This window comes from Pelophylax lessonae (genome assembly GCF_965119305.1).
Source record: "Pelophylax lessonae genome assembly, chromosome: 12".
Lineage (NCBI taxonomy): Eukaryota > Metazoa > Chordata > Amphibia > Anura > Ranidae > Pelophylax > Pelophylax lessonae.
The window spans coordinates 41484071-41502372 of record NC_138779.1 but is presented as its reverse complement, the minus strand read 5'-3'; the positions used below and the strand labels follow the sequence as shown (position 1 = coordinate 41502372).

At 42.2% G+C, this 18302-nt stretch overlaps 1 protein-coding gene across 1 annotated transcript; it reads left to right on the top strand.

The window, feature by feature from the left end:
* Nucleotides 1-14974: 14974 nt before the first annotated feature.
* LOC309568845 (olfactory receptor 5V1-like) lies at nucleotides 14975-15907 on the top strand (the record flags this gene model as incomplete). The annotated part of the gene is made up of 1 exon (XM_082274630.1): nucleotides 14975-15907. One exon carries the CDS (start codon nucleotides 14975-14977, stop codon nucleotides 15905-15907), a length of 933 nt encoding a protein of 310 aa, XP_082130756.1.
* Nucleotides 15908-18302: the final 2395 nt, after the last annotated feature.

The following is an 18302-nucleotide window of genomic DNA, read 5'->3' as shown; positions in this document are numbered from 1 at the left end:
GAAAATGTCAGTTCCATAGCATAATCTCCACCATCCTTGCCCTCTCCTTTTCTGGGACGAGAATAATTTTTGTTAAAATGTATGGTTTGATGACACGTCTCTTTAATCCCCTACCTTGGCACCAAACTGCATTTGCCTTTTTAGAAAGTGGGAGATTTGGCATGCTTGCTTTATTCACCCTTTCTGACAACTTTCGCCTTTTGTTTTCTTCCTGTTTACTTTGAGAATATATAAATTTTTCTTGCATTTTGTTCTTACTTTAAAAACATGAATTAACTATTGAAATGTGTTTATCACAATTATCTCTTATGACGTGTATTAAATGTATATTTATGATTTCTTAAACCTTTATGTAGAAGGTAGTTTTCAATTGTTCTGTAATTCTAAATAAAATAAAATTTAAACTCGTAATTATTTATTATTAAAGGTTTTTTGCTTTTTTTTTTTGAGTGGGCATTCCTTTTTTAAAAAACAACGGCATGGGATTCCCCTTAAAATTCCAACCAGACATGCAGATTGTGTGCCCAGGAAACTGAGGGCAGTGATAATGTGCCCTCCCATCATGAATCACACCAGGTCACATAAGTACATTAGTTCCCCTTACCCATGTCCACAAAGATGTGAAAAAAGACTTCCACAAAAAAAAGATGTCCTTTATTGCCAAAAATAATAATGTTCCCCGATGCAATAACCAATCACATTGTTCAGCGATGTAGGTTCATCATTATTCACAATAACCTGTCACTGTGACCTGCCAACCGATGATACTAAACGATAGAATATTTCCGGAGCTGCTCTAATGTAGACAACAGCAGTTTGGTCCATGATGTTTCTTGGGTTCAATAGCTGTTTACATACAGCAGCTGGAGAATCAGGGGAGCTGGCCTTAAAGTTTGCCTGGTCCATGAATAATAAATGGGTTGGGATCAGGTCAAACACACTTTCCATGTACACTTGAACTTTATTGATAATATTTAATTTTAAATTAAGGGTAGAGCAATACAGTGCCTTACGAAAGTATTCGGCCCCCCTGAACTTTGCAACCTTTTACCACATTGCAGGCTTCAAACATAAAGATATAAAGAATAGTGTTAGGTAGGAAAGTGCGCTGATTCGGATTTAGGGTGTGCCGCTACCTTAGAGTGAATGATGTGGAATGTGTAAAAAATCAGGTGCGCTACCCAAATGTGTATATTAAAATACAACAATAATGTAAAAAATATATACTAATTATGGAATAAATAATGGAAACAATACAAATCGTGCTAACAAAATAGTCCGAAATGTGACTGGTGAATCACCAATGTGCAATTAACGTCCATATTAAAGTCCATAAATAAAGGTGCAAATGTGGTGACATAAACTTCAAACTCAGGAAGATGTGAACTGTGATTGGAAGGTGCAAGGTCCCACCACCAGCTTAGCCTCTTACCAAAAGTTAAGACTTTAAGGGCATATACGGATGTGACCGCTCCAGGGGTCATGCAACCAGGTGGAGGGATTCCCAAAAAAACTCAGAAGGCACTCTAACACACTCGTACTCCCTAGACTCTTACCGGACAAAAGCCAGACAAGAAGCTTGGAATAATATTGATGAGTGATCCTGCCGGGAATTGCTGGGCTCTAGGATGGTTGCTGTAGTTGCTTGTGTCCAAGAGGAACAGACCCAAACAGAAACCTGATGGTAAACGATCCTGCCAAAGGTGCCTGGACTCTGATAGGCTACTGTGACTTCTGTGTGCTTCCTTCGCAGATATGGTAAAAGCATGACCTCTGGATCCGCATTTTTCTCCACAATCTCGCTCTGCTTGCCAAAGGGTGCAACTTTAAACCTTAGAAATCCATCATAGAAAATCTGATGCTATGGTGGGTGTGATTTCCACTTACAGTATATTATTTGATTGTGAAAGAGAATTCAATCAATTGCAATTTAAATATACAGTGCCTTGCAAAAGTATTCGGCCCCGTTGAACTTTGCGACCTTTTACCACATTTCAGGCTTCAAACATAAAGATATAAAACTGTAATTTTTTTGTGAAGAATCAACAACAAGTGGGACACAATCATGAAATGGAACAAAATGTATTGGATATTTTAAACTTTTTTAACAAATAAAAAACTGAAAAATTGGGCGTGCAAAATTATTCAGCCCCCTTAAGTTAATACTTTGTAGCGCCACCTTTTGCTGCGATTATAGCTGTAAGTCGCTTGGGGTGTGTCTCTATCAGTTTTGCACATCGAGAGACTGAAATTGTTGCCCATTCCTCCTTGCAAAACAGCTCAAGCTCAGTGAGGTTGAATGGAGAGCGTTTGTGAACAGCAGTTTTCAGTTCTCTCCACAGATTCTCGATTGGATTCAGGTCTGGACTTTGACTTGGCCATTCTAACACCTGGATATGTTTATTTGTGAACCATTCTATTGTAGATTTTGCTTTTTGTTTTGGATCATTGTCTTGTTGGAAGACAAATCTCTGTCCCAGTCTCAGGTCTTTTGCAGACTCCATCAGGTTTTCTTCCAGAATGGTCCTGTATTTGGCTCCATCCACCTTCCCATCAATTTTAACCATCTTCCCTGTCCCTGCTGAAGAAAAGCAGGCCCAAACCTTGATGCTGCCACCACCATGTTTGACAGTGGGGATGGTGTGTTCAGGGTGATGAGCTGCGTTGCTTTTACGCTAAACATAACGTTTTGCATTGTTGCCAAAAAGTTAGATTTTAGTTATATCTGACCAGAGCACCTTCTTCCACATGTTTGGTGTGTCTCCCAGGTGGCTTGTGGCAAACTTTAAATGACACTTTTTATGGATATCTTTAAGAAATGGCTTTCTTCTTGCCACTCTTCCATAAAGGCCAGATTTGTGCAGTATACGACTGATTGTTGTCCTATGGACAGAGTCTCCCACCTCAGCTGTAGATCTCTGCAGTTCATCCAGAGTGATCATGGGCCTCTTGGCTGCATCTCTGATCAGTCTTCTCCTTGTATGAGCTGAAAGTTTAGAGGGACGGCCAGGTCTTCGAAGATTTGCAGTGGTCTAATACTCCTTCCATTTCAATATTATCGCTTGCACAGTGCTCCTTGGGATGTTTAAAGCTTGGGAAATCTTTTTGTATCCAAATCCAGCTTTAAACTTCTCCACAACAGTATCTCGGACCTGCCTGGTGTGTTCCTTGTTCTTCATGATGCTCTCTGCGCTTTAAACAAATATCTGAGACTATCACAGTGCAGGTGCATTTATACGGAGACTTGATTACACACAGGTGGATTCTATTTATCATCATTAGTCATTTAGAACACAGAAATGACCAGCGCTATGGAGTAGTTCAAATATAACAAAATATGAATAAAATATGAAAACAGGTGTAAGCTGCCACAAACCCAACCCTGAAATCAGGGGTGTAATATATGTAACAGGAAAGGATGTCTGTATAGGGCGCTACCTGTTTGAGTAGTTATTTCCAAAGGAAAGAAAAATGTGCAAAACCCCTACACAAGCTATATGTGCACAAAAGTCCAGTGATGGGTGAAGTGCTAAACAAGCTCGTGCAAGGGGTGGGTTGACAACCACCCCTTTGAGGATAAAGTGCTCTGTGCAAATAAATATATATATAACTGCTCATAGAAACATGAAAAATAAAAAGTGCACACAAAGTGTCGTAAATAGTTTAATGCCTGATGGCAGTGCCAGTGAAACATGAATAATATGCTAAGACAAGTGAACAATAGTGTTAATTAAAAATGTCACTGACAGGTAGATAAAATCGTATAAAATCACATAAAATCACACCAGGTGTGTAGTGTGTACAACCGTGATTGGGTGATATTTAAACTGTGAAGTAAAAATGAATATAATAAAAAAAGTGCCACTTGTGGGTAACACTCTCACCCTGTTACCTTCTTCTGGGCGAACAATACAGACAAGCCACAGGGAGGGGGGTTCCCTTACAGATGGTTCCGGGGTTCCTTTAGGCTAGAGTGCGCCGCTATGGGAGCTGCCTCCCTCCAAGGAGCGGATCTGTGGTACTCAAGCAAAAAAGGAAGACCCCAATGGCGTAGTATATAGCAGAGATTGTATAACAAGTATAGGCAAACTCACACTTTCGGACCGATCTCTTCAGCTATATATCTGATATAAACAAATATCTGAGACTATCACAGTGCAGGTGCATTTATACGGAGACTTGATTACACACAGGTGGATTCTATTTATCATCATTAGTCATTTAGGTCAACATTGGATCATTCAGAGATCCTCACTGAACTTCTGGAGAGAGTTTGCTGCACTGAAAGTAAAGGGGCTGAATAATTTTGCACGCCCAATTTTTCAGTTTTTATTTGTTAACAAAGTTTGAAATATCCAATAAATTTCCTTCCACTTCATGATTGAGTCCCACTTGTTGTTGATTCTTCACAAAAAATTACAGTTTTATATCTTTATGTTTGAAGCCTGAAATGTGGCAAAAGGTCACAAAGTTCAACGGGGCCAAATACTTTTGCAAGGCACTGTATATTTAAATTGCAATTGATTTAATTCTCTTTCACCATCAAATAATATACTGTAAGTGGAAATCACACCCACCATAGCATCAGATTTTCTCCTTATGGACTTTTCCATGAAGTGGAAATTACAAACCTTCATTTTTATCAAATTATCACTTTGGGTGGACATTTTTTTGTAATCATTACATACAAATTAGGAAATGTTTTGCCAATTTATCATTTTTGGAAATATTATTGTGATATTTACTGTTCCCATTATGTTGTTTGACTTCCTTTTAGAACACATGACTAGGGTACCAAAGAGGGTTTTTTCTGGACTGCCTGACCACCACTCTACCGACCATGTAACCTAAAATGACCAGGCATAACACCGATTGGAGTTTAACCACTTGCCGACCACTTACCGCGTATATACTGTGGCAGTGTGGCTCTCCCAGGCAAACTGACGTAGGTATACGTCGGTCGCCTGGTGGCAGCTAGGAGGCGAGTGCGTGCCGCTGGCGGCGCGCTCCTACTCCTGATCATCAGCAGGGAAGCCGATGCAGTGGGCAGGCGGCTCTGATTGCAGCCTGACACCTGCGATCGCTCCCCGCTGAGAGAGAAGAACGGTCAGGTGTTCTAAACACAGCCGATTGTCCTTCTCCATGGGATGATCATAGAGCCCCTGTGATCCTGCTATATGGGATCACATGTCTCTATGGTCATTTCAGAAGCCACGCCCCCCCCACTCCCTTAGGCTCACATTTAACCCCTTGATCACCAACAGGGTTAACCCCTTCCCTGCCAATGGCATTATTACAGTAACAGTGCACATTTTTAGCACTGATTACTGTAGTAATGTCACTGGTACCCCAAAAGTGTCAAAAATGTCAGTTAGCGGTCGGATCTGTTCGCCGCAATGTCGCAGTCCCACGAAAAAATCGCAGATTGCCGCCATTACTAGTAAAAAAAAAAACCACCAAAAATGACAGAAATCTTTCCCTTAGTAAACGCAATAACTTTTGCGCAAACCAATCAAAATACGCTTTTTGCAATTTTTTTTTACCAAACATAGGTAGCAGAAAACAAATTGGCCAAAAATGTTAAAAACTTTTGATTTTTACATTTTTTGGGGGGGAATTTCATATAAAAAAATTTGAAAATATTGTTATTTTTGCAAAATTTACGCTCTTTTTTTGTTTATAGCGCAAAAAGTAAAAATCGCACAGGTGATCAAATACCACCAAAAGAAAGCTCTGTTTGTGGGAAAAAAAGGACGTCAAATTCGTTTAGGTACAGCGTTGCACGACCGCGCAATTGTCCGTTAAAGTCACGCAGTAAAAAATCGCAAAAAAAACCCTGGTCTTTAAGCAGCCAAATCCTCCGGGGCTTAAGTGGTTAAAGAAAAACCAGGTACACTGTCCCTTTAAGACCCACCTGCTTTCATCCACTTACTTCAGAAGCAGTATCAGGTGAGCCCAGGCAGCCCTTCCAGAGGCAACCAGGAAACACTGAATCTGAGACAACACCAGCCAGACTGTCTAACCCCTAGGAACAGAGCCATCTTTTATAACCCCCCCCCCCCACCTCCATTTTTGGGACATACAAAAAAATAGCGGGTAGACTCAAAATCAGTTTACTGCAGCAGATCATGCAGTGATTACAGTTGGTTGCCAGAGCTTACAGTCTATCCTTACCGCTCACAGACTGGTTGCTAGAGGTTACAATACATCATTTCTGCTTGCCGATTGGTTGATAAAGGTTACTGTACATTATCACCACTCACTGAGTGGTTGCTAGAGATTACAGCTGATCACTACTGTTCACTGATTATTGATTGCTACAGGTTATTGCACATCATTACCACTCACTGAGCAGTGGGGCAATGCCAAATAATTGAGCAAGTAAAGCTGGACATTAATACACATACTACAGGAGAGGGTCAGGGAGTGCAAACGTAGTACAGGAGAGCGTCAGAGACTGCAAACATACTACAGAAGATAATCAGAGACTGTAAACATACTGCAGATGATGTTCAGGGACTGCATATATAGTACAAGAGACAGTCAGAGACTGCGGACATACTACAGGAGACAGTCAGAGGCTGCGGATATACTACAGGAGACGGTCAGAGACTGTGGACATACTACAGGAGATGGTCAGACACTGCGGACATACTACAGGAGACGGTCAGAGACTGTAGACATACTACAGGAGACGGTCAGAGACTGCGGACATGGTACAGGAAAGGGTCAGAGACTGTGGACATAGTACAGATAAGGGTCAGAAACTGTGGACAGAGTACAGGAGATGGACAGAGACTGCAGACATAGTACAGGAGATGGTCAGAGACTGCGGACATACTACAGGGGATGGTTAGAGACTGCAGACATACTACAGGAGAGTTGGTTAGAGACTGCAGACATAGTACAGGAGACGATCAGAGACTGCGGACATGGTACAGGAAAGGGTCAGAGACTGTGGACATAGTACAGATAAGGGTCAGAAACTGTGGACAGAGTACAGGAGATGGACAGAGACTGCAGACATAGTACAGGAGATGGTCAGAGACTGCGGACATACTACAGGAGACGGTCAGAGACTGCAGACATACTACAGGAGACGGTCAGAGACTGCGGACATGGTACAGGAAAGGGTCAGAGACTGTGGACATAGTACAGATAAGGGTCAGAAACTGTGGACAGAGTACAGTAGATGGACAGAGACTGCAGACATAGTACAGGAGATGGTCAGAGACTGCGGACATACTACAGGAGACGGTCAGAGACTGCAGACATACTACAGGAGACGGTCAGAGACTGCGGACATGGTACAGGAAAGGGTCAGAGACTGTGGACATAGTACAGATAAGGGTCAGAAACTGTGGACAGAGTACAGGAGATGGACAGAGACTGCAGACATAGTACAGGAGATGGTCAGAGACTGCGGACATACTACAGGGGATGGTCAGAGACTGTGGACATAGTAAAGGAGATGGTCAGAGACTGCGAACATACTACAGGGGATGGTTAGAGACTGCAGACATACTACAGGAGAGTTGGTTAGAGACTGCAGACATAGTACAGGAGACGATCAGAGACTGCGGACATGGTACAGGAGAGGGTCAGAAACTGTGGACATAGTACAAGAGAGGGTCAGAGGCTGCCGACATGATACAGGAGAGGATCTGAGGCAACGGACATGGTACAGGAGAGGGGCAGAGACTGCGGACATACTACAGGGGATGGTCAGAGGCTGCGGACATGGTACAGGAGAGGGTCAGAGACTGCGGACATACTACAGGAGATGGTCAGAGACTGCGGACATCGTACAGGAGATGGTCAGAGACTGTGGACATACTACAGGGGATGGTCAGAGACTACGGACATACTATCAGAGTTGTATAAAGTACTCGAAACCCATACTTGAGTTAAAGTACAAGTGCTTGATCAAAAAGTGACTTGAGTAGAAGTGGAAGTGCTCGATCAAAAAGTGACTTGAGTAGAAGTACTAAAGTATTCAACATTTTTTGTATTTAAGTATTGCAAGTAGTTTTTTTAAAACATTTTGTTACTCAAGTACTGAAAGTAAAAGTACCTGTAGTTTTGAAAAAAAAAATTGCTACTCAAGAAAGTAAAAGTACAAGTACTGCGTTATGTAGTTATTAAAGAAAGAAGTCAAAAGCTTGAACATCATATTGTTTTTTTATTATTTCAAATGCAGCTTTTATTTATACATACAGTAGCTTTTATTTTCGTATGCGCTGATAATACACATGTTTTGAGCTTCATGAAACCTGCCATCTACTGTTCTGGCAGTGGTAATTTTTATAATTGTAACGAGTAACAATGCAGCACAAAAAAAAAATATCGGAGTAGAAGTATTGAAATCATCGAAAAAATGTAGTGAAGTAAAAGTGGAAGTAGGAGAAAAAAATTCTACTCTAGGAAAGTACAGATACCGCCTTTCGGTACTTAAGTACAGTAGTGAAGTAGTTCTACTTAGTTACTATACATCTCTGCACACTATAGGGGATGGTCAGAGACTGCGGACATACTAAAGGAGATGGTCAGAGACTGCGGACATGGTACAGTGGAGGGTCCGAGGCAATCTACTGCCTGGAGTTGCTTGAATTGTCTTGTGTGTTCATCCCATCCTGAGAGATATATCTGCACTGACTTGGTCAGAATCTGTCCGGTTCCATCTGTGAGGAGTTCAGAGCTATTTTCCGGGGTTGCTGGAAGTGTCTTGTGTATCCATTGAGGCTCAGCTCATCCCATCCCGAGATTTATATCTGCACTGATTTGGTTAGAATCTGGTAAGCAGCCATTCATCTGTGTGATCACCGTGGGGTTGCATGCTACACCTGAGTTCGTCCACTTTGTTGATCCATTACTCACTATTCAATTGTAGCCAGATTCATCTTGAATTTTTCTTTAGAATAATAATTTCATTCACCTATGGATTTTTTGAGCACTTTGTTTTAGCCACTAACCACTTGTTATTCCTCTATAGTTATTTTATATTCACTTCCTGGGCATTTTTCATGCTCCAGATTTATTTGCAATGTTCTGTTTGTTTTATATAACATTTTTATGTTGTACCTATCCCATTAGTACACCTGCACACACTCTTCATTAATCATTTTTCCCCAGGTGCTGCTATACAACACAAGTTTAGCGCGTCTTATTTTTGCATATCCATACTACAGGAGATGGTCAGAGACTGCGGACATACTACAGGAGATGGTCAGAGACTGCAGACATACTACAGGGGATGGTCAGAGACAGTGGCGGCTGGTGCTCCATGGGCCGGGGGGGGGGCGTTAGACGGACCACACCGTACACCCCCCCCCCCCCAGCCAGACCACACCAGGCTGCACACCATACCCTCCTCAGGACCACAGCAGGACCACACCAGGACCCCCCCCTCCGGCTCACTCACCCTGTCTAGACATCTGGACATGTGCAGCAGCAGCAAACGATGGCAGCGGCGGTGGCTTCGGCTTCTTCCCCCTCAGTCTTCTGCGTCTCCTCCCTCCTCCTCCCCCATGCCCGATGGCATGGCTTCTCCTTTTGAGCAATCAGGAAACGGGTCTCAGGACCCACTTCCTGATTGGCCAGGAGGAGGATCCGTGTGACAATAATGAATATTCATTCGCTATTGTCGCACAACTAGGTGGGCTTGGGGCGCAGTACTCTGCACCCCGAGCCCACCATTTTTTTTTAGCCTATTACAGCCTCTGGCTCTAATCACATGGTAAAAAAAAAAAGCCCCATTGAACTCCATGCGTCCGGCGCCCTGCATGTAGATTAGGGGGCCGGACGCATGGATATGGTAGGCGGCGCCCCTGAGCCCCCAATGCACCAGCCGCCACTGGTCACAGAACTTTCAACAATGCACACATTTACAGTTGAAAAACACAGCTCAGGGTTTTAGAAAAGCAAGCATTCTAAGGGGGTAAGGACATACCTGGCCAGCTGGGCTCATTATACTTTCAGAGGTCAGTGGACGGGGCTCCCACTTTGATCTCACTTTAGCTGCTCACTGGCCCCGCCCCCCTCTAAACTGGCTGGGGAATACAGAGGTCTGGGGCTCGCAGTCCGATCACTGCTCTCACTACAGCCACTCTGATCCGAGCAGACAGGGTGCAGAGAGGGAGAGGAACTGGAAGCTCCACTGATGCTCTGACCCCGCCACATGCATCCTGTATGCTCGGAACAGAGCGGCCTCAGTGAGAGCAGTGATCAGAGTGGGAGCCCCGCCCCCAGACCTCTGTATTCTCCAGCCAGTTTAGAGGAGGTGGAGCTCCAACTCCGCTCACTGCTCTCACTGCGGCTGCTCTGTTTCGAGCATACAGGATGCATGGGGCGGGGTCAAAGCATCAGTGGTGCTCCCAGCCCTGCTCGCTCTCTGCTGACTAGCTCAGGAATACAGCCTCCCATGTCCCCTGTGCGCTCTGCAATATCGTCATCGGGGCCCCAATTCGCAGGCAGCACTGGTTCAAGCAGCAGCTGCCATGGGCTCCTCAATAAGGATTGGGCCAAGGGCAGTTGCCCCATTTGCCCCGCGTTAAAGATGGCCCTGCCTGGGAACACAACACAGCAGGGGACCAAACAGCAACAAGTCTTCACCTCACAATAGAAAACTGGCAGGACTGCAGATAGAAGGAGAGAAACCAGTTCCTCTGCTGACTCTAAGACTCTTTAAGCCATTGCTTCGTGACTGGCGGTCACTACTCCGTGCTGCCACGTCTCCCTGCCTTCTGTGACATCATCCACCGCCACTCTTAGACTGAAAACAAAGCCAGGAGAGCAGTGCGGCGTGCTGCCTATACAAGACAGTAAAAACCCAAGGGAGAGGCAAATGGTGACATTGCAGAGCTTATGAATACCACACCTGTATATTATTCATGCTGTTTAGGCAACATTGCCCGGGGCCTGCCACACAGGGCACCCAGTTTCAGAAGAGTTTACCATTCAACATTCAGGGTCCTTCATCTCCAGGAGAAGCTGAACCTGGAGGGGCGGTGTGGAGGGGGGGATATACTTACAGCAACCAAAGTACTTACCAATTGCAATCAACATGTGGACTGGAGCATGACCTAAAAAATAAAAGAACACTTCAGTGGGGGAGGGGCTGTCTCTTATTTAACTAGGAAGAGGTGGTCCTGTGGGTTCCAGAGGAGGTGGTAATCCATTGAATGTTACGTGAGATAGGGCCAGGAAAAGGGCTTTGAGAGGAACAAACTGGTTGATATGGATGTAGCCAACATGTCTTAAGCAGGAGTGTCTCCCTAAATTTAGTACTGCTTTGCTGTACTCAGTTAGGGCTTAATGTGTAGATCTGTCTTTTCTTGGTTTTTCCCTCAACCCAGTATGATTGCCTACTGTTGACTGCTAGTAATGAGTGCCCTGCTAAGAGAATTAGTAAAGACAATGGGTCAAGATTATTATTTATGTCCTTTCCTAGCCAACCAATGCCAATAATGCATGCTGGGTTGAACTTGTGAATTTGTTTTGGTGTTGTGTCAGTGCTGCTGTCCTACTAAGCCTGCTGCCTACAGTGTGCCTACGTTCCTTGGAAGATTAAACCTGGCTTTAAGTCTGCAGCTGCTCACTTGGAAGGAGGGAAGCTGGACCCAGGACAGTGCCAGGAGTGTAACTCTGCTTCAGGAGGTATCCCAGAAAGCAGTGTGAAGCTGGGGACTCATGGGGTGACTGATTGCTTGTCTGGGAGAAAGAATAAACCTGCTCATGGGCCACGGTTCTGCAAGATACATAATGTTGACCATGACTTAAAGGTTCATGTTCTGTATAGCTGTGAATAGCCTGGAGCCTGTGTTGGTCTCCTTTCATTGAAATGGTGCTGAATAAACCATCAAATTCACTAATGCCCAATGTTTCACACCACCACTACAAGTCCAGGACACAGCCCTGGGGAGATATGCTAATCCATTGAGCCACCTAGAGGTCCTATATCACTGCCTAGGGGTAAGGGGATGCTACAAAAGCACCTCTTTTTTCAGACATTGTATGTATTTTCTTTCTTGCATACCACAACAGAGTAGTTTACATTTCTCCAAGGACTATTCCCTCAGGTTCTCGTTTTATTATATAACCATTAGAGGTCTGTGTCAACTATTTGTACTGTATATTCGGTTCAGCACATCACAATTAACCTCTTTATGATGCAGAAGAAATACAGCGAAGGTGTCTTTCATTATACTTTTTAAAATCTGTTGTAATTCTACTAGAAAATAATGTTTTAATATTTCCAGTAACTTTTTTTTTTTTTATTATCCCTTATATTCAAGACAGAAAAGTAGTTCTCTCCAGTAACCACTCAGGTATTTGCTTTAATATCCCAGAAAGATAATGAAATTTAGCTGGCATGTTCAGAATTCTAGTTTGAAAAGGGTATTTCTTTTATTATGTACCCTTACAGTGGACATCTGCATATTTGCTATGGGTCTCATACCTAAAATTGAAACTCCAAGCAGAATTTAAAAAAACAAGATATACTGTATGATGCAGGCTATCGGTAATATTAATTCATCATTAACATGGTTTTATTACCTGTTAATTTTGCTAGTAGGTTAATTTTTTTGGGGCCTTGACAACGCTGTTTGTTATGAAGAGAAATCGCACAGCCAAATTTTCACCCTGTGGTGAGGGTAGTCTTAGATGGATATGGAGTTGTATTTGGCTTTTAAAGAAGAACTCAAGGTATGGATTATTTATACATAAGTTATAGTTATATTGGTCTAGCTTACATTGGTCTAACGTGAATCTAAGTAACTATGCATACCACCATACCTAGCAGATTGCCCTGAAACCTGGAAATCACTAAAGTGGACACTGCCTCTTTAGGGATCTTAACTTGGTTCCAGGTCATGTGCCTAGTGGCTGCCCTCTAAACACAGAACATCAGCCATTCGGCATGGGCACCATCTAAAGAATTCTTTACATTTTCTGAATGAATGTTAATGTTCTCGAGAACGAGGTGGGGAGGCGGGGTAGTAACTTCATACTCTCCTCCTCATCCAGTCAGAGAACACTTTGCATTCATTCAGACGTACATTTACCCTTGCTGTTATCAATGTGGAGAGGTTACATGCGTAATCAGTATGTTTCTCTCAGTGGTGAGAGGAACCTATGCTGAATCAAGTTTCTCCCTGTTCATTCAGGAAAGCATAGATGAATACTGAATAAATTAGACAGGAAAATGAAATCACTTGCCGTGAATCACTCTCATTTACCTGTAGAACCTACTGTCTCTCAGCCTGTATAAAAATACAACGTTAATAATACCTTGGAAAATCAACAGTAAATCTCACTCTGGAGGGTGGTTGTGGATGAAAGTATGCTCTTTTTCACACCAGTTCTAGATTATAAAATCCTATCCTATATCTTTTTAACAGAAAATGTACCATCAAGTGTTTTCTCTTATCTACAAAGGACTTGGTACATAGGTGACATAGGTTTGTTATTGTTATGTTATATTTAATATTAATAATAAGTTACTGACATTTAAAGCTCAACCCTAGCATTTTTGTTGTTACTTGGCCCCTTGTCACTAATGCCTGTTTTGGGGGTTCTAGAAACAATTCAAATGCAGGACCCCCTGGTCCCCCTTGTTAAGGATTCTAGGGACGATTCAGATGCAGGTCTTTTAAGAATTTTTGTACAACATCATTGGAGTTTCTAGGAACCATTAAGATGCAGGTCCTCCAAGACACTGTGGTTACCATTATTGGGTATTCTAGGAAACATTCAGATGCGGGTCTTCCAAAACACTGGTCACCATCACTGTGGATTCTGGGAACCATTCAGATGCAGGTCTTCCAAGACACTCTAGTCACCATAATTGCGGATTGTAGGAACAATTCAGATGCAAGTCCTCCAAGACACTCTGGTCACCATCATTGGGGATCATTGGGGATTCTAGGAACAATGCAGATGGAAGTCTACCAACAATTAACAAACATGTACCAGTCTGATGCACATAGATGTATAAATAGTCTCTGATTTAAAAATAGAGCACAAATTATTTAACTTTTTACCAATGGGGCTGACAAATCTTTTTCATATAGTCAACTAGATCGTGTGAAACTGCTACAAAGCATTCTACTGACCAATTTTCAGAATGCTATAGAAAAAAAAATTATCAATCATAATCATAATACAACATCCTATTATAATTGATTTAAAAATAAATTTTAACAGAAAATGTACCATCAAGTGTTTTCTCTTGTCTAAAAAGCACTTGGTACTTCAGTGACAAAGCATTGTTATGGTATATTTAATATTAATATTTCATTACTGAAGTTTAAATCTCAACCCTAGCACGTTTGTTGTTACTTGGCCCCCTATTACCAATGACTGTCTTTGGGGGATTCTAGGAACAATTCAGATGCAGGTCTTCCAAGACTCTCTGGTCCCCCTTGTTAGAGACCCTAGGAACAATTCAGATGCAGGTGTGTTACGACTCTCTGGTCCCCATCATTGAGGATTCTGAGAACAATTCAGATGCAGGCCTTCTGAGACAGTCTGTTTGCCATCATTGGGGATTCTAGTAACAATTCAGATGCAGATCTTCCAAGGCATATGCCACCCACAACTGACAACCAGGTATCAGCCTCTAAAGCAGGGGTGCCCAACCTGTGGCCCTCCAGATGTTGCAAGACTATATCTCCCATACTCCTTTGCCAGCCTCTTTGCTGACAGAGTATTATAGAAGATGTAGTCCTGCTACATCTGGAGGGCCGCAGCTTGGACACCTCTGCTCTAAAGTATGGATGCATAACACAAAGTCCCTGATTTAAAAAAAAAGAGCACATTTTTAACTTTGTACCAACGAGGCTGAGAAATTATTTTCAAATAGCAAACTAGACTTTGTGAAACTGCTATAAACATTCTACTGACCAATTTCCAATAGAATGCTATAGAAATTTTTTTTATCAATCATTACTTTTTTCTTTTGCAGTAATATAAAATGACTGCAAATTACACTATGGTAACAGAATTCATCCTTCTTGGATTTTCCATGTTAAAGGAAGGTCAAACTTTGCTCTTTCCACTGTTCTTGTTCATGTATGTCATAACAGTGGCTGGAAATATGTGTATAATCCTAACTTATAATTTAACTGCCAATCTGCACACCCCAATGTACTTTTTCCTGGCCAATTTCTCCTTTTTGGAAATAATTTATGTGACATCTACTACCCCCAATATGTTGTCCAACTTCTTGTCAAACCCTAAAGCCATTTCTTTTTATGGCTGTGTCATCCAAGTGTATTGTTTTCTACTTTTGGCAGGAACTGAGTGCTATATGTTGGCTGTCATGGCATTTGATCGATATAATGCCATTTGTCGACCCCTGTTATATACAGTTATTATGAATAAAGGAGCTTGCGTTAAGCACATAATAGGATCGTGGTCCATTGGGGCAATCAATGCAATATTACACACAGTTCTTACGTTTTCTTTACCATTTTGCAGATCAAATCAGATTAACCATTTTTTCTGTGAAGTCCCATCATTGCTTAAACTATCATGTCAAGAAACCTGGACCAATGAGTTGACAATATTTATCGCTGCCGGTTGTATCCTAATTGGCTCATTTATATTGACAATGCTCTCTTACATGAAAATCATCGCAATAATTCTACAAGGTAATTTAAGTTCTGGGAGGAAGAAAGCATTTTCAACCTGCACCTCTCACTTGATAGTGATGGCAATATTTTACGGCCCTGGAATAACTGTGTATTTTAGACCCAAGTCCAATAATGAAACAGCACAAGATTCCATAGTTGCACTGATGTATACTGTGATTGCACCCTTATTAAACCCATTTATCTACACTCTTAGAAACAAAGAAGTAAAATTAGGAATCAAAAAGATATTTTGTCAAAAAACAGAACACTGATTGTCTTTATTGTATCAAACAACTAAGGTGACATTTTAAGGGTAAGGTCTTGTTCACGGTGCTGGGACAAGGTCAACCAGTGCCCAAGATGAAGATGGGAAGCTGTGCCCCCCCCCCCTCCCCGCCACTTTTCAGAAACCCTCTCCCCCACCTGTTGGGTGGAGAAGGGGACAAGGCCAATAATGGTAAGTGCCACAATGTTTGTAATATTTGTTGCATACACTGAAATAGTACCAGTGAAATATAGTGAAAATGGTGCACAATTATGTGGTTAACAGTGGCAAAGGTGTCAGTGGTGTCACTGAAATGAAAAAAATGCCCTTGAGCTGGTGGTGTGACTAGAATTAAAATATATCCCTGAGTTGGTGGTGTCAATAAAAAGAAAAAAGATCCCTAAGTCAGTGGTGTCACTAAAAGAAAAAAATGGTTGGTGGTGTCACTGAAATGAAAATGTCCCTGCATCAGTGGTGTTACTGAAAAAAAAAAAAAAAAGCCCCCATGTGGAGGGTGTAACTGAAATGAACAAATGTCCCTAAGTCATTGGTGTCACTAAAGAGAAAATAATGTCCTTGTATCAGAGGTATCACTGAAAGAAACACCACTACAAAGCTCCTCCTCCACACTATTAAAGAGCTCTTCCATCAACCTCAACCCCCCCCCCTCCCCAGTACAGAGGTACCCCTCTTTAACCTTTCCCCCCAGAACAGAGCTAAAAACACACACATCTTTCCACAGTACAGAGCTCTACAACCTAGCTATTTACCCAGTCCTGGTGCAGGAGGCACAGATGCAAGGAGGATGGGCTGTTATGTGAGCACAGCCACTGTACCCAGAACACAAGTCCCTGATGCCCCCCCTCCACCGCCCCCTTTTCCAGCCTTGCTTATTCACATGGATGTGTACTTTTTTAACAGCAGTGTGTACATCCAGTTTTTGGAAAGCATTCAATGGGCTTCAAGCAGCTTTCTTTTTATAACACAATGCAAAATACAACTCAAGTTTTGGGAGGATAAACACAGGTCCTAATGATAGTTCTGATTATCACTTAAACTATATGTTAGCAGGCTTTAGTAGGTTTCTGGAGACATGTTATGTCCCCTCTGCAATAACAAATATATACAGTACATGTCTGCTCACAGTCTTCTATGAAATGAAGTGCAATCCCAGCAGACTCTAACAGTGCCAGACTGACAGACTCCTGTGCACATGCGCAGGATGACATCATTCCCCAACTGGCCAATCAGGATGTTGAAAACCAACCAACCACCATTGCCTTTCCATTTGCACCTTACTGCAAAGGCTAGTTATAATTTTTTTTTTTTTTTTAAACATTTTATTGAAAATTTTTATAGGCATACAGGTAAGGTCACATTGACTGCGCATACAAAATTTAGAGAAAACCAAAATGCAGTTTAAACAAACCTCAGTAGTTGTAGCAATAACACGTGACAAGCGGCACATAGTCAACAACAAAGAACCTATTGAAACGTCTAAAAGAGAAAAGGCACATGAGCTAGTCCAGAAAGTCAAGGCAATATGAGAAATAGGGAAAGCGTTTGAGTAACAAGAAGGGTTCAGACTGATAGGGAATGCACGCCCTGAAGGCGAAAGGCACTGTGGGATCCCTTGGCTAGTTATAAATTTGGGTGGTTGCCATCTTTTTGTGTAGCTTGCTTGCTGGATTTTAAGTAGTGACACATTGGATGCCTCCAGCTGCCATTGTGCTCTTACTGGGTGTCCGTTGTGTTACTGTGCCTTTAAGGAGGAGTGGGCTCCCTCCAGGCAAACCTGCCCTTAATTCAGTGATGGCGAACCTTGGCACCCCAGGTGTATTGGAACTACATTTCCCATGATGCTCATGCACTCTGCAGTGTAGATGAGCATCATGGGAAATGTAGTCCCAAAACATCTGGGGTGCCAAGGTTTGCCATCACTGCCTTAATTTATCCACTGCTATATGTGCTCTCAAAAATATAGAGTTAGATATACAGAGGATCCTTGGTGTATGCACTGAGGCTTCCACATATATTTGCAAAATGTGTGCATTCTGTTTTTAACGTGAATTGTTAGACAAGCTCAATTCGTTTTTTTGTAGGCTGGCTGGTAAGTGTGCTGGGAAGTTTTTTTGTTTGTTACTAAGTATTTTTGCTTACTTGTTTTTTTTTCCATTAATTATTTTGTCCACATGTGCCTTTGAACCTGCTAGAAAACCCAACTACTGCAGAAAATGTCAGTTCCGTAGCACAACCTCCACCATCCTTGCCCTCTCCTTTTCTGGGATGAGAATAATTTTTGTTAAAATGTATGGTTTGATGACACGTCTCTTTAATCCCCTACCTTGGCACCAAACTGCATTTGCCTTTTTAGAAAGTGGGAGATTTGGCATGCTTGCTTT